This window comes from Triturus cristatus, chromosome 6 (genome assembly GCF_964204655.1).
Source record: "Triturus cristatus chromosome 6, aTriCri1.1, whole genome shotgun sequence".
NCBI classification, from domain to species: Eukaryota; Metazoa; Chordata; class Amphibia; order Caudata; family Salamandridae; genus Triturus; species Triturus cristatus.
In genome coordinates this window covers 1,842,532,894-1,842,547,469 of record NC_140589.1, presented here as the reverse complement: position 1 = coordinate 1,842,547,469, position 14,576 = coordinate 1,842,532,894, and the positions used below count along the sequence as shown (strand labels likewise).

The 14,576-nt window shown below is 47.8% G+C and overlaps 1 protein-coding gene across 2 annotated transcripts in view; it reads right to left on the bottom strand.

The window, feature by feature from the left end:
• Nucleotides 1–14,576, bottom strand: part of SNX17 (sorting nexin 17) — a 199,095-nt gene that overhangs the window by 44,820 nt on the left and 139,699 nt on the right. For both annotated transcript variants that reach the window (XM_085613293.1, XM_085613294.1), the window contains exon 6: nucleotides 5,333–5,423. In XM_085613293.1, the coding sequence (XP_085469419.1) occupies nucleotides 5,333–5,423 (91 nt within the window). The remainder of the gene's footprint in view (nucleotides 1–5,332; nucleotides 5,424–14,576) is intronic.

Below are 14,576 nucleotides of genomic sequence, written 5' to 3'. Positions count from 1 at the left end.
TGCCTAGATATGACACTGGGACATTTCCTAGACAAAAGGTAAGTAAACCAGTTTTTGTATGTAGGCAGTTTCATTCAAACCAACTCCACACTTAGAACAATTTTCACAAGAAAGCAGTCAATGCAGTCCTATAGGAGAAAACAATGATATCAACTTATCAGTAAGTACTGGTTTTCTGGGGTTAGAACAAGGGTTCCCCCAGGGTCAAGGATGCACTGTCAAAGCACCCTCACCGACACGTGGGCGGCCAGGTGCAGAGTACTGAGGCCCAATGCTATCCAAAGGGGATAGGGGGCCTCCGGTTGGTGGCTGCTCACGAGCAGGCCACAAGGTTGGGGGAGCAAAGCTCCTAGGGTGTAGCTCAGGGCAAAGGGGGATTCGAGTTAGCACACAAGGTGCACTCACAGCGGCACAGGTGTGGCCGGGTGCAGCATGCTGATTTGGCATCAGGTGAACTGTTGTTTTCAATGGGAGTTCCTGATTTTGGCTGCAGGCTCGGTCCAGGAAGTTTTCTGGGAGGAACCAACAGCTTGGCAGGTAAGTTGGAAGGCTTGGGGACGTAGGTGCATCTCAGGTCCTCTTCTCCAGGATGCAGGGCGGCTGGATGCAGGGGTGTCTTTTGAGGTCGAATTTCACCTTATCGGGCCACCTGCGGTTGGAGGAGGTGGTCTCCGTGCAGAGGCTGCAGGCGACGTTGGGGAGTCCTGGAGGGGTCAACCCACAGTGGACTCGAACTCTGGAGCGCTGGGGGACCTTGCTGGGACCGGTAGGCCACTCTGATTTGGGCCGTAGGCATCGGTTGCAGTGGTGGTTCTAGGCGTCGGGTTTTTTGTCCGCAGCAGGCTCGGAGTTTTACTTGGCTGTTTCTTTTGAACAGAGCTGCTGTTCACAGGAGATCCAGTCTTTGCGGAAGGCAGTCAGTCCTTCCAGGGATTCTGGAGGTCACTGGCTGCAGGACAAGGCGACTTTTGGCTCAAGATCTCTGGAAACTGCAGTACGGCTGGTAGGGCTGGGGCCAAGTCAGTTCAACTCTGCAGTGTCCTCTGCTGGATGTCGTCTTTTGTCCTTATTCGTACTTGCGGGAATCTGCCTTCTTGGTTCATGGCTGGCCCCTGAATACTGTACTTAGGGGGCGTTTTTTAGGGGTCTCGAGGTCAGTGGGCTACTGACCTTAGGAGGACTACACCCTTGGTGTGTTCACCCCACATGGGGGAGTGAAGACAATCCCTAATCCTGATTGGAGAGTGCCTGCCATCTGCAAGATGGCAGGCACTGAAGAGTGGGCTTCACCTCGCCTCCCCCACCTGAGGGGTGGGGTAGGCAGAGGTGGGCACACCTGGGCTGTTCTACTTTTTCCTGCCTGTCTTACCGCCGAAAAGTAGGGGAGACAGTAGCAGGAGAGGCTGCGGTTCGCATTACAAAGGCTGCCAGGCCTTTGAAGCTCCCCTGCCACAGATTGCTCTTCCTGACCTGGGGAAGGTGTGAACACCTCCGCACAGGAAAGGCTTTGTTTCTGGGCTCAGGGAGCAATGGCTTCCACCCCAGGGGTCCAGAAACATGTCTTGTGGTGGCAGGCTGGTGTTTACCAGTCAGGGAGCCCACCAGAGGCTGGTCGTTTTTAGGGGGCATCTCTAAGATGCCCTCTGAGTGCATTGTATAATAAATCCCACACCGGTATCAGTGTGGGTTTATTATGCTGCGATGTTTGCTACCAAACTTCCCAAAATTCAGTAAAGCTATTATGGTGCTGTGGAGTTTGTGATGACAAACTCCCAGACCATATACTCTTTATGGCTTTACTGCACTTACAATGTCAAAGAATGGCCTTAGACACTGTAGGGGTACAGTGCTCATGCAACTGTACCCTCAGCAGCAGTATAGTGCACCCAGCTAGAGGGGTGTCTTACCTATACCATAGGCAGTGGGTTGCAGGCATGGCACACAGGAATGTGTAACCTGATAATGCGCACAGATCCTGTACAGAACACAATGCGCGCCACTCTCGAGCACTACGGTTCATACTAAAAAGTAAATGTTTCAACAATTTAATCTGAAAAGACCTACATTTATTTATACTTTGTCTTTATATTTGATTTTCTCTACATACGTTTTTTGTTGTAGACAAGAAAAACAACTTTGCCATAATACATAAGGCTCTATGTGGCCTGAACATACATAAAATAAACAATGTTACATCACATTGTATCATACAGTAAGGTGGCACAGACATACACTGAAGAGCCGCACAGCGGCGATCAAGATGAATACAATTCTTACACAAGCTTAAACGGAAAAGAGAACATTAGATCACCTCCAATGATCCTTCAACTTTGTGAGGCAAACGAAATGAAGAGCTGCAAAAAATAAAGAGCGGAAAAGGCTCCCCCTATACATTCCTTATTATTACAAAGTGGTTCTACTTCATGTACGCATGAGTGGTCAAGGAGATCCCTATGGTTGCCATTAAAATATAGACTTCAAAATGTTTACTACAGTCAAACAACCAGCAAACTATTAGATGTTTGGAAAAAAATAAGACAGGCAAGTAATTACGTCCTTTCCATCTCTGCTGGCAACCATACGTGACAACACACAGTCTATGCCTACTTGAGGGAACTTAGCACGCCACAGATGAGGGCGCTTGTTCGATGCAGTCAGACATACTTAAGAATGAGCAAAAGAGAACCTTTGAAGACCACAAAAGCACATAAGGACTGTCACTGTCCAAACGTTTTCACCATCCACAGATCTGCCATTGGGTGCTACAGTCGGAATTCATAAAGTAAGACATTCGGCTGCTCACTCGAGAGGAGAAACTTTTGATATCACATCAGGGTAACAAAGTGTGGGTCTCTGGCCTCTATACATTTCGCAACTCCCCAGAGAGGAAATAAAGAAGTATAGATGTCTAAATAGCAAAGAGACCTGGGTGAAGCAAAGCCACTGGAAAGGCGGGAACCTCTGTAGAAAATCACTTACAAAAATAGCAATTCAATCCAACATCAGGAATCTGCCTTGAAGATTACGACAGTGTGGTATCTTACTCCAGACAAATTCCACAAGATGTTTCCCAGAGATGACTGAGTTGTTTTATGTATAGGGAGGTGAGAGGTGGGGTTTGCGCACAGCTCTTCACATATTGTGGGCATGCCCTCTAATCACAACGAGGTGCTGGTCGCTATGAAGGACATAGTCAGATTTCCAATAGCAGTGTACGCAGTCATCAAAATATTTGGCTAACATCAAATAGGAATGGAGGAGGTTAACCGAGTGACCATGACACAGCTCCATCAACTCTTACCAACAGTCAGGCAATGGAGCCCGACTTGGCATGCGTAGCGCAGTGGAACTTGCAACACAACAGCTGTAGACAGACTGTCAACGCACATACCCAAGGATTGGGACAACCTTTTGGCTATTTGGTAGCCGGTTTTAAGATATGTGAAAGGGGAACGTGCCTTCCCAGACCAAGATCCTTAAGAATGTTTCACTGATGTGTACTGGGGACACAGCCATGAATCAGCTGCTCTACGTGTACAGGAAAACAAATGTTAGTAATACTGATGGAGATCTCATACACAACTCCAACCTCTTACCCTGGAGGAGAGGCGCGTGCTTCACAGGGGTGGAAGTCTTGGTTTAATGATGCTCCTTTTTTTTCCCCACACTATGCTGTATTACCAGAGTGAAAACTACTGAATATTGCTTCCAAACTCAAACTGATGTCATTTCTCACACAACTGAGAAATTAGTATGAATTGTGTCAAAAATAGTATACAAAAAAATTGTGCATCAGTGATATTGTTAAACAAGCATTGGCATAGCCAATAGGTCTCGACTTTGGGACCTTATAAGTGTTTAGCCATGCAACAGTTGCATAACTAAATACTTGTAAGGTTTCAAAAGCGAGACGTATTGGCTATGCCAAGCGGCGCGAAAGTGAAAGTGATCGCGATCAAACATCAAAGCGGCCGCAAAAGTGAAAGTAATTGCGGTAAAGCGCGGCGCGCGCCCGCGCACATGCACTGTAGCTCTAGGCTGGCCTGGTAGCACGTTTTGGAGCCCTCTCAAAAAGTCTCGCCAGACCAGCGCATGCACTGGGTCAGGCGAGACCTAAAAAAGGGGGACCTGATAAAATGTATTAAATGCTGCTGCACCCCATCTGAAAGATCTCTCCCCAGAAAGGAAGGGGCCTAACAATTACAATTGTGCTTATAAGCAAAGGCAACGCAGATCTGGATCCAGGTTGATGTAATGAGATTAAAGAACCTCTTTATAACATGGTACGGCTGCTCCTATTTAAGATGTTAGTCACACAATAATTCAAAGGGAACAAGTGCTTCACTGGAGTGGAAAATGTTCCAAGTGTAAGGGGAGAAAGCAATCATTCTATTTCCAAGGTTAGTCAGTGCTTCGCTGGACAGCTGGAAGAGTGCACAGCTACAGTTTGAAGTGCCCAGACACTGTCAGTAGAATAGCAGCATATCAGATTTTGAGGGACGACAGGCAATCATGGGGCCCGAAGTGTGAACGTTTTTCACTGGTAGATGGAGAACTGGCATGTTCAATACTGCTGCTGCAAAGAATCACATATACTTGTAAAATGTAGCTATATTGGTAGTCTGAGGAGAACTTTGGAGGAGGGTGGTATTGGTGGTGGTGCGGGGAGTTACTCAAAATCAGACCCATTTCTCCCCTCTTGACCCTCAAGAACTCCGTACAGCACCTATGATCATTGGTGCAGATAGCCCTTGTGTGGGTGTGCTCATGTGCATGAGAGTTGCAATCCAATTGATTAAAACCAATTAAAATATAGGTCTCAAAGAATGAAGGACACTCATACAAGTCTTTGCATGTTTCAGAGGTTGGACCCTCAAATCCTTTTGCATTTCCTACAAGAAAGGCTGCAATTTCATAAGAATATTTACTAGTCTCCGGTGAATTCAATCCGCCTTGTGCATCAAACATGACCTGCTACACTGAAGAGCGGCATCTGCTTCCAACAGCATGCACGCAAAGTGAATCGCAGTTCAATGCTGTGTAAACAAAGGACAGCTTAAGTCATCTATATGGAGCCAGACATAACAGGGGCTCGAGAGCTAATCGGACTAAATGCGTAAATGGGAAAACGTCATCGGTAACAAGTTGTTATAATGAATTAGTTTAGATTTTCCAGCTGGGAGCCATTAGGAGTGATGATGAAAAAACAATGGAAGGGAAGGAAGGGAGTTCCCATGGCCTGCGGACAGGACATCACCAAACTCAGAATGGGTTTCAGGAAACATGTTTACTTGCAAACATCTTTCACAACAATAAATGTGCAGTCACTTACAGGAAAACGAGCCGTCCTTCCCGTCTCGGACGAGGAACAATTTGAAGTATCCCACCAAATCATCTGGCAGATCCAACTTGGCAGCAAGGGCCTGGGGAAAGAAAGAGCTTTCAGAAGATGCCAATCTGGAACAAGTGGACCTTCCAGGCTGAAGTAAGACCAGCCATATACACATCTAAACACAGGTATTGTTACGCTACATATCACACAAATAAAAGCTGAAATGTAGTAAAATATGAAATATAGCAAGAACTTTACTTAATCCCATGCACAACTCCCTAGGAGCAGCTATTGACGTGCTTCAGCACCCTGGTACTTATGCCAGGAATCGGCTAGCCTCCACTAAAATGGAAGTACTCCATCAAGAGTATCTGCTCAAGATACCTCATTCCCTAAACGGGCGCGCCATTCAGATCAAGTCACATTCAGCCCTCCTCCAGCGTAATCCACAATGCTAGTGATAGCGCGGACTGGGCCCAAAAATATATATACGACTAACTTTAATTCTGTCATCAGTCAGGGTTAATCCCTCGCTTCTGCGCTAAATCCTCCTTCTCAGTGATGGGCATTGGAATGCATATTCGGAGTCAAGGAGCAAATTGGGCATAGTTCCCAAAGCCCCTAAACATCAATGAACCTATTTCTTTCCTTGTTTCACTGAGAGAACAATGAGCTACTAACTAAGAGGCAGAATCCCTGCTCGGCAATGCATTCTTTACACTACGAATCAAACACTGTTTCAATGCACAAGTTGTACTATTCAAACATTAGAGGAAACAGAAGGAAATAGGAAGGTCATGACATTCCAGAACAAATTGTTGCTTAATAAAGTAATACATTTTGTTAAATTGAATTAGTCAGCAGTTATGACAACATCTCCAAGCATGTCATTCAAGGGTCAAGCTTCTAAATCACGTTGTGCACATTTCAGTAATATCAAGTTCCCTTCTAGCTAGAAAAAGCTTGCTTCATAGCCTTTCTGTGACCTACATGAATAACAACGAGTTGGCACATTTCAAATGCGAGCCAGTTTAATGTTCGGGTTTACACTCTTTATGGCACATTTAGCTTACTACGTTAACTTTTCTTTCTAATTAATATTCTATTACTAGGAACCGATCACATGATTCCAAACCACACTAGAAATTAATTATGCATGTTCTGGAGGTGTACACAGGTGAGCAAATAGCATTCTGAGCAAAGATACCAACAATATCACCAGGCACATCAACAGGTAAGCTGTGAATGCACAGAAAACCCTGTAACTCTGCACATAGCCCAGAGCTTGCTCATTTCAGGAAAAAACTCAAACCTACTTCTTAACCATATACACCCAAATGATGTATGTTTAGGCCCTTCTTCCCACATGGACTGAAAACCCATGGTGATCAGTTATCAAACCATTTAGGCAATGTTAGAGTTTGACTGCAACACAGTCTGGTTCTGCAACTAGGGTACAATCTTCTTGTCCACAAATCTCTCATTTAAGATGTAAGTTGTTTCAATTGATTTAACGTGTTTGACATTCCGAGAAGTGAACAGTTCGATTCCACATAACAAAGTACATAAATAAACTCATTACTCAAAGTTAAGGATTCACCGAGGGAATGTATGAAAAGAATAAAGCACGGTGCTCCATCGCCTTCGTAATGTTTTGTAAATGAATGAACAAACCCGATGTTACTATATGGAAGAGGCTAAAGTGTAGTTGCCCTAATTAATCTGGAATTGCAGTCTGAGGTATGAGCCATCGGTCTAATACGCTGCCGCCCACTTCTCTCGTACCAGAGCAGTTCTGGAGCAGCATCAGAGGCTGTCTGAGACCAGGAGCGTTGACCAAAGTCAGATGAAGGCAATGCCACGGCAGATGACACTCAAACTCTTGAATGATTGAGAAATGCTCCTTGGAAGGAAATCTTCCACACAATTAATGCCCACTGCTGAATACCCGTCCATGGGAGCCGCCAAGCAGTCTCTCTCGTCTGCCGATGTACGCCTGCACAGTTTGGGTGGCATCCAGTTCATCATCGCTTAACCTGCGCTAGGATACGAAGTTCTCAAAGTCGCCTCGGAGTGAAAGGAGCATCAGACATTCTTTGGGTAACTGTCCAAACCGCGTCAGTATTTTGCAGACTGAGCTGGAGATCACCACCGTTGCTGCCTGCGTGATCCAGCTTCGAGCGCGCCCCGTCGCCTTCCATTTGCTCATCTGATCACAGGCAGAAGCTGCAACCTTGGACTACGAGTAGCAGATCCAAAGACACAATGAAAGAGCCACTACTCAATATGTTTCAACTCTTTAGCACTCCGTCTTCCCACAAAAAGGTGTTGAGTGGTCGGGGGAATCACTGCTGGAGGCCCCTCTCCCTTTACCTCCAGGATGACCACGGTTTCCACCCTTGCCTTAAGATTTGGTTGACTGGGCTGTAACTGGAGCTTCCTTTCACTCTGAGGCAGCACGGAGGTCTTCACTCTGGACTGCTGTATGCCTAAGGTAGACCTAGATGTTAAGGTCCGCAATGAGCCCATCGTGTTTGCCGTTCTCCATGCCATTCTTCATCTTTTCTAGAAATCGAATCGACCTGAGGGCCGAACAGACGCTCACCATCGAAGAATATGTTTAGGAGATGCAGATGCACCTCTGGTCTGAAGCCGGAGGCACTCAAACCAGCCTGACACCTATGCAGGATGCCGCGGTTCATTTGGCAGCATCAGCAGAATCCATGCACAACTGAAATTGGCGTTCAAAATGATATTGACTTTTGCCACCAGTTCCAGGCCCCCTCTGACAATCGGCTTCTGGGAGGTGTTTGACTAACCCCTCCATCTCCTCGCAGTATTGACAGTCATATCAGGCGAGCAGTCCAACCGACCTAGCAATGCTCCACTCTGTGTGCACCCGAAAAGCCACAAGCTTGCCAGCTGTTTCCATCCTCTTACTCTCCTTGTCGGGGTAAGGAACATCTCCTGTGCCATTGGACCACTAGTGAGTCAGAAGGAACATGGCCTGGGTCTTTTAAGTTCTCTGTCGAGGTCTTAAGCATGCCGAGAACGACAACAGTTTCTTACTCTTCTCAGACCTCAAAGTTAAGGTTTTTTTCCGAGCCAACCTAGGGACAAGTCCGAGTGTACATCTAGACTATGACTCAGATATACGTTTTACAAGGTCTCCTAGGCCCAGGCAGCTTGTATGGGGGTCGCTGTGCAATGGCCCCTAACTGGAGGCTTGATTGGGGCCAAGGCAGCCTCTAGGGGGTCGAGAGGTGTCAAACATGAGAGCAGAAAACAAGGGTCGGTGCCTTTTTAGGCAAGGCTCGGGGCTCGATGCCAGACTCTAAAGGGAGTGGTACTCAACCTCGACTAGTAGGCATTGAGGCTCGAACACCACAGGGTTGACTCATGTGAGGCAGGAAGTGGAACAAGGGCTGTGGTCTTTATCCAGGGACCGGTGCTCTGCATTCCACAAGCTCCGGTTCCTCGAACTCCAACTCAGAGGCATCGGAAGATCAGACCGCTGGGCCATGTTCCCCCTTCTGCCAGCTGAAGGCCCGATGGGTTTGCCTCTTTCCCTTCCGCTCAAACAGATGCGGTGTCTCCAGCGACCCTTGCTGCTGCATTTTATGGTGTGCCCAGGGACACTCACATCAGTGCCAGATGGTCTTTTTGCATCTAAACACTGCACACAGCTTCATTGTGTTAAGCTGACAAACAAACGTTGCACATCCTAAGTTGATCAGCTCAGGAGAATTTGGCAGAATTAGAAGGTTGTTCTCTTGGTAACTCCATCGCCCTCCACCCCACCTAAAGTCATACCCCAAATATGACCCAATTGCTCAAAGGGCCAGTCTCAATGCCACTCCGTGAGCCTTCTCAGTCACGGTCCAGCAAAGATCCATTGTTTCTAGAATCAAAGATTTTAATTGCTAGCACTGAACATAGGCATGGTCTGTAGGATTGTTTACCTTTGCTGGGGTTGAAGTCCTGATGGCTGGCACCGGAGCCGAAGATACACAGTCAGTACCAGGGATTGTAATCTAACACCCAAAGCAGAAAGGGGGGAAAAATATTTTGGCCTGAGTGTTTGTCCTGGTGCTTTGGGAGAAGAGGGATGGAGCTCACAACAGATCTAGTGACTTAAAAACAACTAGCAAGTTTAGTCTGCATGGACTAAAAAGCAGTGGCCAGATCCCTAAAGCGGTGACAATGCCAGTAAAGGCGAAAGAAGAGTGGAATACACTTTTAAGCACAGTTAGTCCATCCAGACATGCATGTATGCAAAGAGTGTTCAGTGAATGTGCGTTCAGAAGACCAAGAGGCAGCTTTAGGTTTGGCAGCGAATGGGATGTTCCATATTAACGCTATTGTTCTCCCATCCTTGCACGTGGAATGTATTGTAAGAGTGGTGTGTAGTGTACGCTTGCCTATAGCATAACGTTACTTATTGCACTTATCTATCAATCTCGCTAGACCTGCATTTGAGACAGGATAACTAGACAGTTGGCCAGAAACAACAACAATTTCTATGGTCTTCCTAATTGAACTTGTCCGTATAGTGCATGATGGCCCTTTGGTCATCTAGAGTATGTAAAACCCTCTCGGCAGAAGACTGAGGCTTTGGGGAAAATATGGTAAGTCAAGAGACTGATTTACACCAACACTGCTCTGTCCTTGAGTACTTGTATCAAAGGCTCTTCAATTGAAAGACTTTGACGTTTACGGACTCTAAGGGAATCAATAGCGACCAGGACTGGAACATGGAAAGGCTCAAAGGGCTCGCCAATTAACGACGAGTAAGCTATATAAAGGTCCAGTCAGTCTTCCATATACACGTGCATGACTCTCCAATCTGCAACGGCAGGTTGGCCTCATGCAGAGGCTTCATTTTGAAGCGGTTGCATCAAATATATCTGGTGAGGTTGAAGATTGGGGAGAGTGATTTGCCCCTTTTGGTGATCAAGGATTAGAATGAATACACCTCTTGACCTTCTTGGTGCATGGGCACTTTTTCTATTGTGTCCTTCAGGAGAAAAGCTTTCACTTGGCGCAACAAGAGAGCAACATGCACCGTGTTTGCAGCATGGGGAGCACTAAACCACATGCTTGGCACACTCCCGCGGTCTGTGGCTGGGCAATTTGTTCTTCTTCGAATCACTGCTTTGGGATTCAATGTGACACGTCTCCTGGCATCCACAGTGTACCACGAAACAGGCTCCACCTCAGATTAATTTCACCACTGGTTTCAGATGACTCTTCAGAGCTCATTTAGAAACTGCACACCGACAACGACTGTTTTGACACCGGAAGACTCGTAGCCAAAGAATGGCTCCTCAGCATCAAGCACACTCTCCAAAAACAGCACAAACTAAAAAGCAATTGTGCAGGAGAGCCTGGGGCTAGGCACACCTCTCCAACTGCACCAATTTAGGCTCCCCTTCCATGTACTCTCTTAGGCATACTGCTCACCGCAAATTCACATTGGCACACCTCCAAACGCACTACCCCGACCTGGCTGGGACTATGGATGCCAAATCGGTCTCCCTTTGCCGTGCTCAAAAGTGGCAAGGGGAGGGATTCATTTACTCCCTCACAGGCCTGGTCTAGCAGCACTGAGGAGATAAGGGAGGGATTACTTCATGTCTTGTTACAGAGTGAGAGGGTAGAGGAAAACCATATTGGGCAGCTTATAGCTACCACACTGTGTCCCCCTCAGACCCAAACTGTTGACGTAGAAAAGGGGGATAAAAAGTTTCAAACCACCACCCTGCCCAATGTTGAGATTGGAAATGTGTACATAACTCATTCCCCTTTCCTGAGGGAGGGAGCTTTTTTCCTTACCCACCCATCCTAAGGTAAGGGAGTATAAGGCATTATAGTGGTTCAGTGGTCCCGTAGTCAAGGTCCGCCTGCCATGCTCAGAAACGGAGTAGACATCGAAAAGGACTAGGATAAAAAAATACTACCCCTCGCACCAAGGGGAAGACAAGGGGGCCATCTCGCTTGAGAGAAAACGTTTATTAATACTCCCTAGTGCTTGAGCAGCATGACACCACCCAATGGCACAACAGGGGCAAAGGAACTACTTAGTATATGGACTAACATCTTCTGCCCAATCAAAGGCTTGTAGATAAGGGAGGGGAGGGGGGGGGGGGTGCAATGCTGACCCAAAGTCTTATGTATATCTGAGCTGCAAAATTAATCTGTTGACGCTAGCAGTTATACGGCAGAGGACATGATTTGTCATAAGGTTTTCAAATGTATTCCAGGATTGTCTGCGGTCTCTCCAGGTGATTGCAACAGAATTACCGGATCTTTGTGGCACATAGTGAAACATAATCTAAAATACCACCTTAGGATTGAGGCACAATCCTTTTCTTACACCACTGACCATGTGGTGTCCAGCGAACAAACCACAATTTCTTTTTCTGTAATGATGAGTAAAAGAGAAGGTCTTCAATCGCTCATGATCCAGCGGCCGATCCCTTCAGGGGCATGAATTTCAAGACAATGAGAACTAAAAGGAAAATATAAGACCTGGGAGTGCTTTGACCCCTTGTCTCATGAGGTCCACTTAGCAGAAGGTCAAAAAAGTCTTCAAGGGAGACCCACTAAGTACATATCTAACAAAACACCTCCTGTACTTCAGGGAACAGGTCGAACGCTCCAAGCAAACATGCTTTCTAAATGCAACCTGCTGTACTTTCACGATCAAAAGACTCACCGGTCGACTTGACCCCCAGACGAAGCAAACTATCAAGGACGACTGGTGTTCATTGATAGCAGCCTATTGAAAATCCTAACTTCTTGGCTCTCATCCAGTTTATGTAGGAAGAAACCAGCCTACTTTACTCTTAACATAGCAACAGATTCGATGTGACCTTGCTCTAAACATAGTAGCTGTATCCAGCCACCTTGGTAGATAGTGAGCTACAGAAATGTTAATTAACAATACTGCATTTTGTCACAACTCATGTTCCCGCTTGCATTGAACAGTTTTGAACGTGCCAATCACTCAAACCGCAACATCAAAACACATCGCTGGATGGACAAAGAAAAGAAGCCAACATTATAATCTACTCATCCGTGACCCATAAGCCTCGATTGCAGGTCTCCTGAACACACATCAGCTCTCCGCAGAGGCAGAACACACTGAGTTGAGTAGAAATCTGAAGTGATGTCAATGCATGGCCTCTTTTCAAGCTCGCACTGAAAGCACAGGAATGAAATAGCGAAAAATAATTGGGCATTATATTTCAAACTAGGAAGAAAGGGCATAAAAGAAGTAAATGTGTTTGATACAATAAAAACTATAACTTAAAAAGCCCTCTAAACATTTGGTGGAGACGGCAGCGTAGATTCCCGGCTCCGTGAACCTCCGCATCCCGCACGGATATCCTGCATGAGATCCTTATTCTGCGCTATGAGATCGTGTTTGTAAACGAAAGTGGCAACCGATCGTGTGACTCCGAGGTTTCTGGCTGCCGTACCGCCAGAGAAATCAGCGGTTGAACTTTGCGGCCCCGGAGCCGGGACCTCGAGTGGACGCCTTGGCCGGGTGGCAGTTTAACAACAGCGGCCTGTGGTGATTGGGTGGAGTCGGTCCGCCGGAGTGGTGCTGCCCTCGACCTGCATTCTGCTGTAGTCGCTCCCCCTGCTGAGCGTTGCGGACCGAGGACACGCCCGGGGGAGCAATTCTCGGATTCTGTGGTGTTTGCCCCTGCCTTTGACGGTGAGCTGCCCGGACGCCGTCCCTAGCTCGCCCTGATCCTTGCGGGCTGCTCCCGGCTTTTCGCGGGAGCTGGTCCGTGGCGGAGACGACTGTTGCCCGTGACCGCGCAACGGCTGAATTTGTTCCTGCCCCAGGATCCCTGTCTTCAGCGACGTGGACCTCGAGGCGCTTGTCCCGGGGTCCTGGCCCCAATACGAGTCGGGCCTTCCCAGCGGCCATTTTGTTGCTATGCAGCCTACCATCCTGTCCACTGGGTCGCAGCAGGATTGGGGGTGTGTGACTTTTGGGAGTGTGGCAGAGCGATCGGAGAGAGCTGCTCTGGGGTACGGTGACCTCCTGGAGGCCCTTGGTGCCCTTCATTTCTCCTTGGCTCATGGCGCCGGGGTCCTGGGGAGGAAGCTAGATGGGGTGGCATCGGCGTTGGGACAGTGGCGGCATGCTGGTCCACAGGTACACAGTGGCTTCCCACACTGCACACAGGAGGAAGATGTTGCGGCCCCCCCTGCGATTAGTGCACAGCAGGGCACTCCGGACAGTATGCTACCGTGTGGTCGGCTAACTGTGGGCTTGATCTGTTCCGGAGGTATTGGACCTGAGTGGAAGATGGTGGTCTTGTCCCGTGCACGGTCTCCGGCGACCCAGGGACAATTCCAGCAACGTGTGTCTCCTCTGGCTGATTCAGCCTGTCTGGACCTTGTGTGCAGTGCAGATCCTGGGGCAGCACTGGAAAAGACGCCCCCCCATGATGCGGTCTGTGCTGGTACTCAGAGACTTCCACCCCACCTGTGTGCGTCGCTTCCCGGTTGTTTTTGGACACTCCTGTACCTTGGAACATCGGACATGGTGCTGGGTCGAGGGGCAGGCATGGGCAGAATCGCAAAGAGTGGTCAAGGCTGAGGCTGATCCTTCGGGGGTGGTCACCTAGTAGACGGGCGGACTCATGGTTGCGTGCTCTCATGGTTATTCGCATAGTTGATGCATAATGTTCCCCATTCCCCCCCCCCTTTTTGATATGATCGACTTGGTGCTGCTTATTGTTTGCTGTGGGGAGACTTCACCGTGCGGGAGGGAGAAGCCGGGGGTATGTTTTGAAGGCCCTCCTCCAGTTTATTATACTCTCTCCGCCCCCCCGTCTGGTGGGGTTCTTTCTTACTCCTTTTTCCCTGTTTCTTCTATATTTCGGGTCTAGTTCCAGGGCGACAGGCACACTGCTGGGGGGTGGGGCCATACTCATTCGCAGAGGTGCAGGGTGGGGGGTTGGGGGAGGGGACTCTTTAGTCTTTATCTCTTTTTCCATGGCCTCCTTTTTCTTCTTTGTTTCTTCTTGTTTTCCTTTTTCTGGGATCAGCGCGGTACATTTCCCTTATTGTGAATCGTTGCCTCTTTATGTGTGCCGCAGTTTCCGGGGTGTTCGCTGGGCGTTAGGTATTGGGGTCTGCAGGCGCAACTGTTTTTGATATTCTTCCCCATCCGGACTTTCCTGTGTCTGCACCATTGATTCAATATATTGCTGCTTAT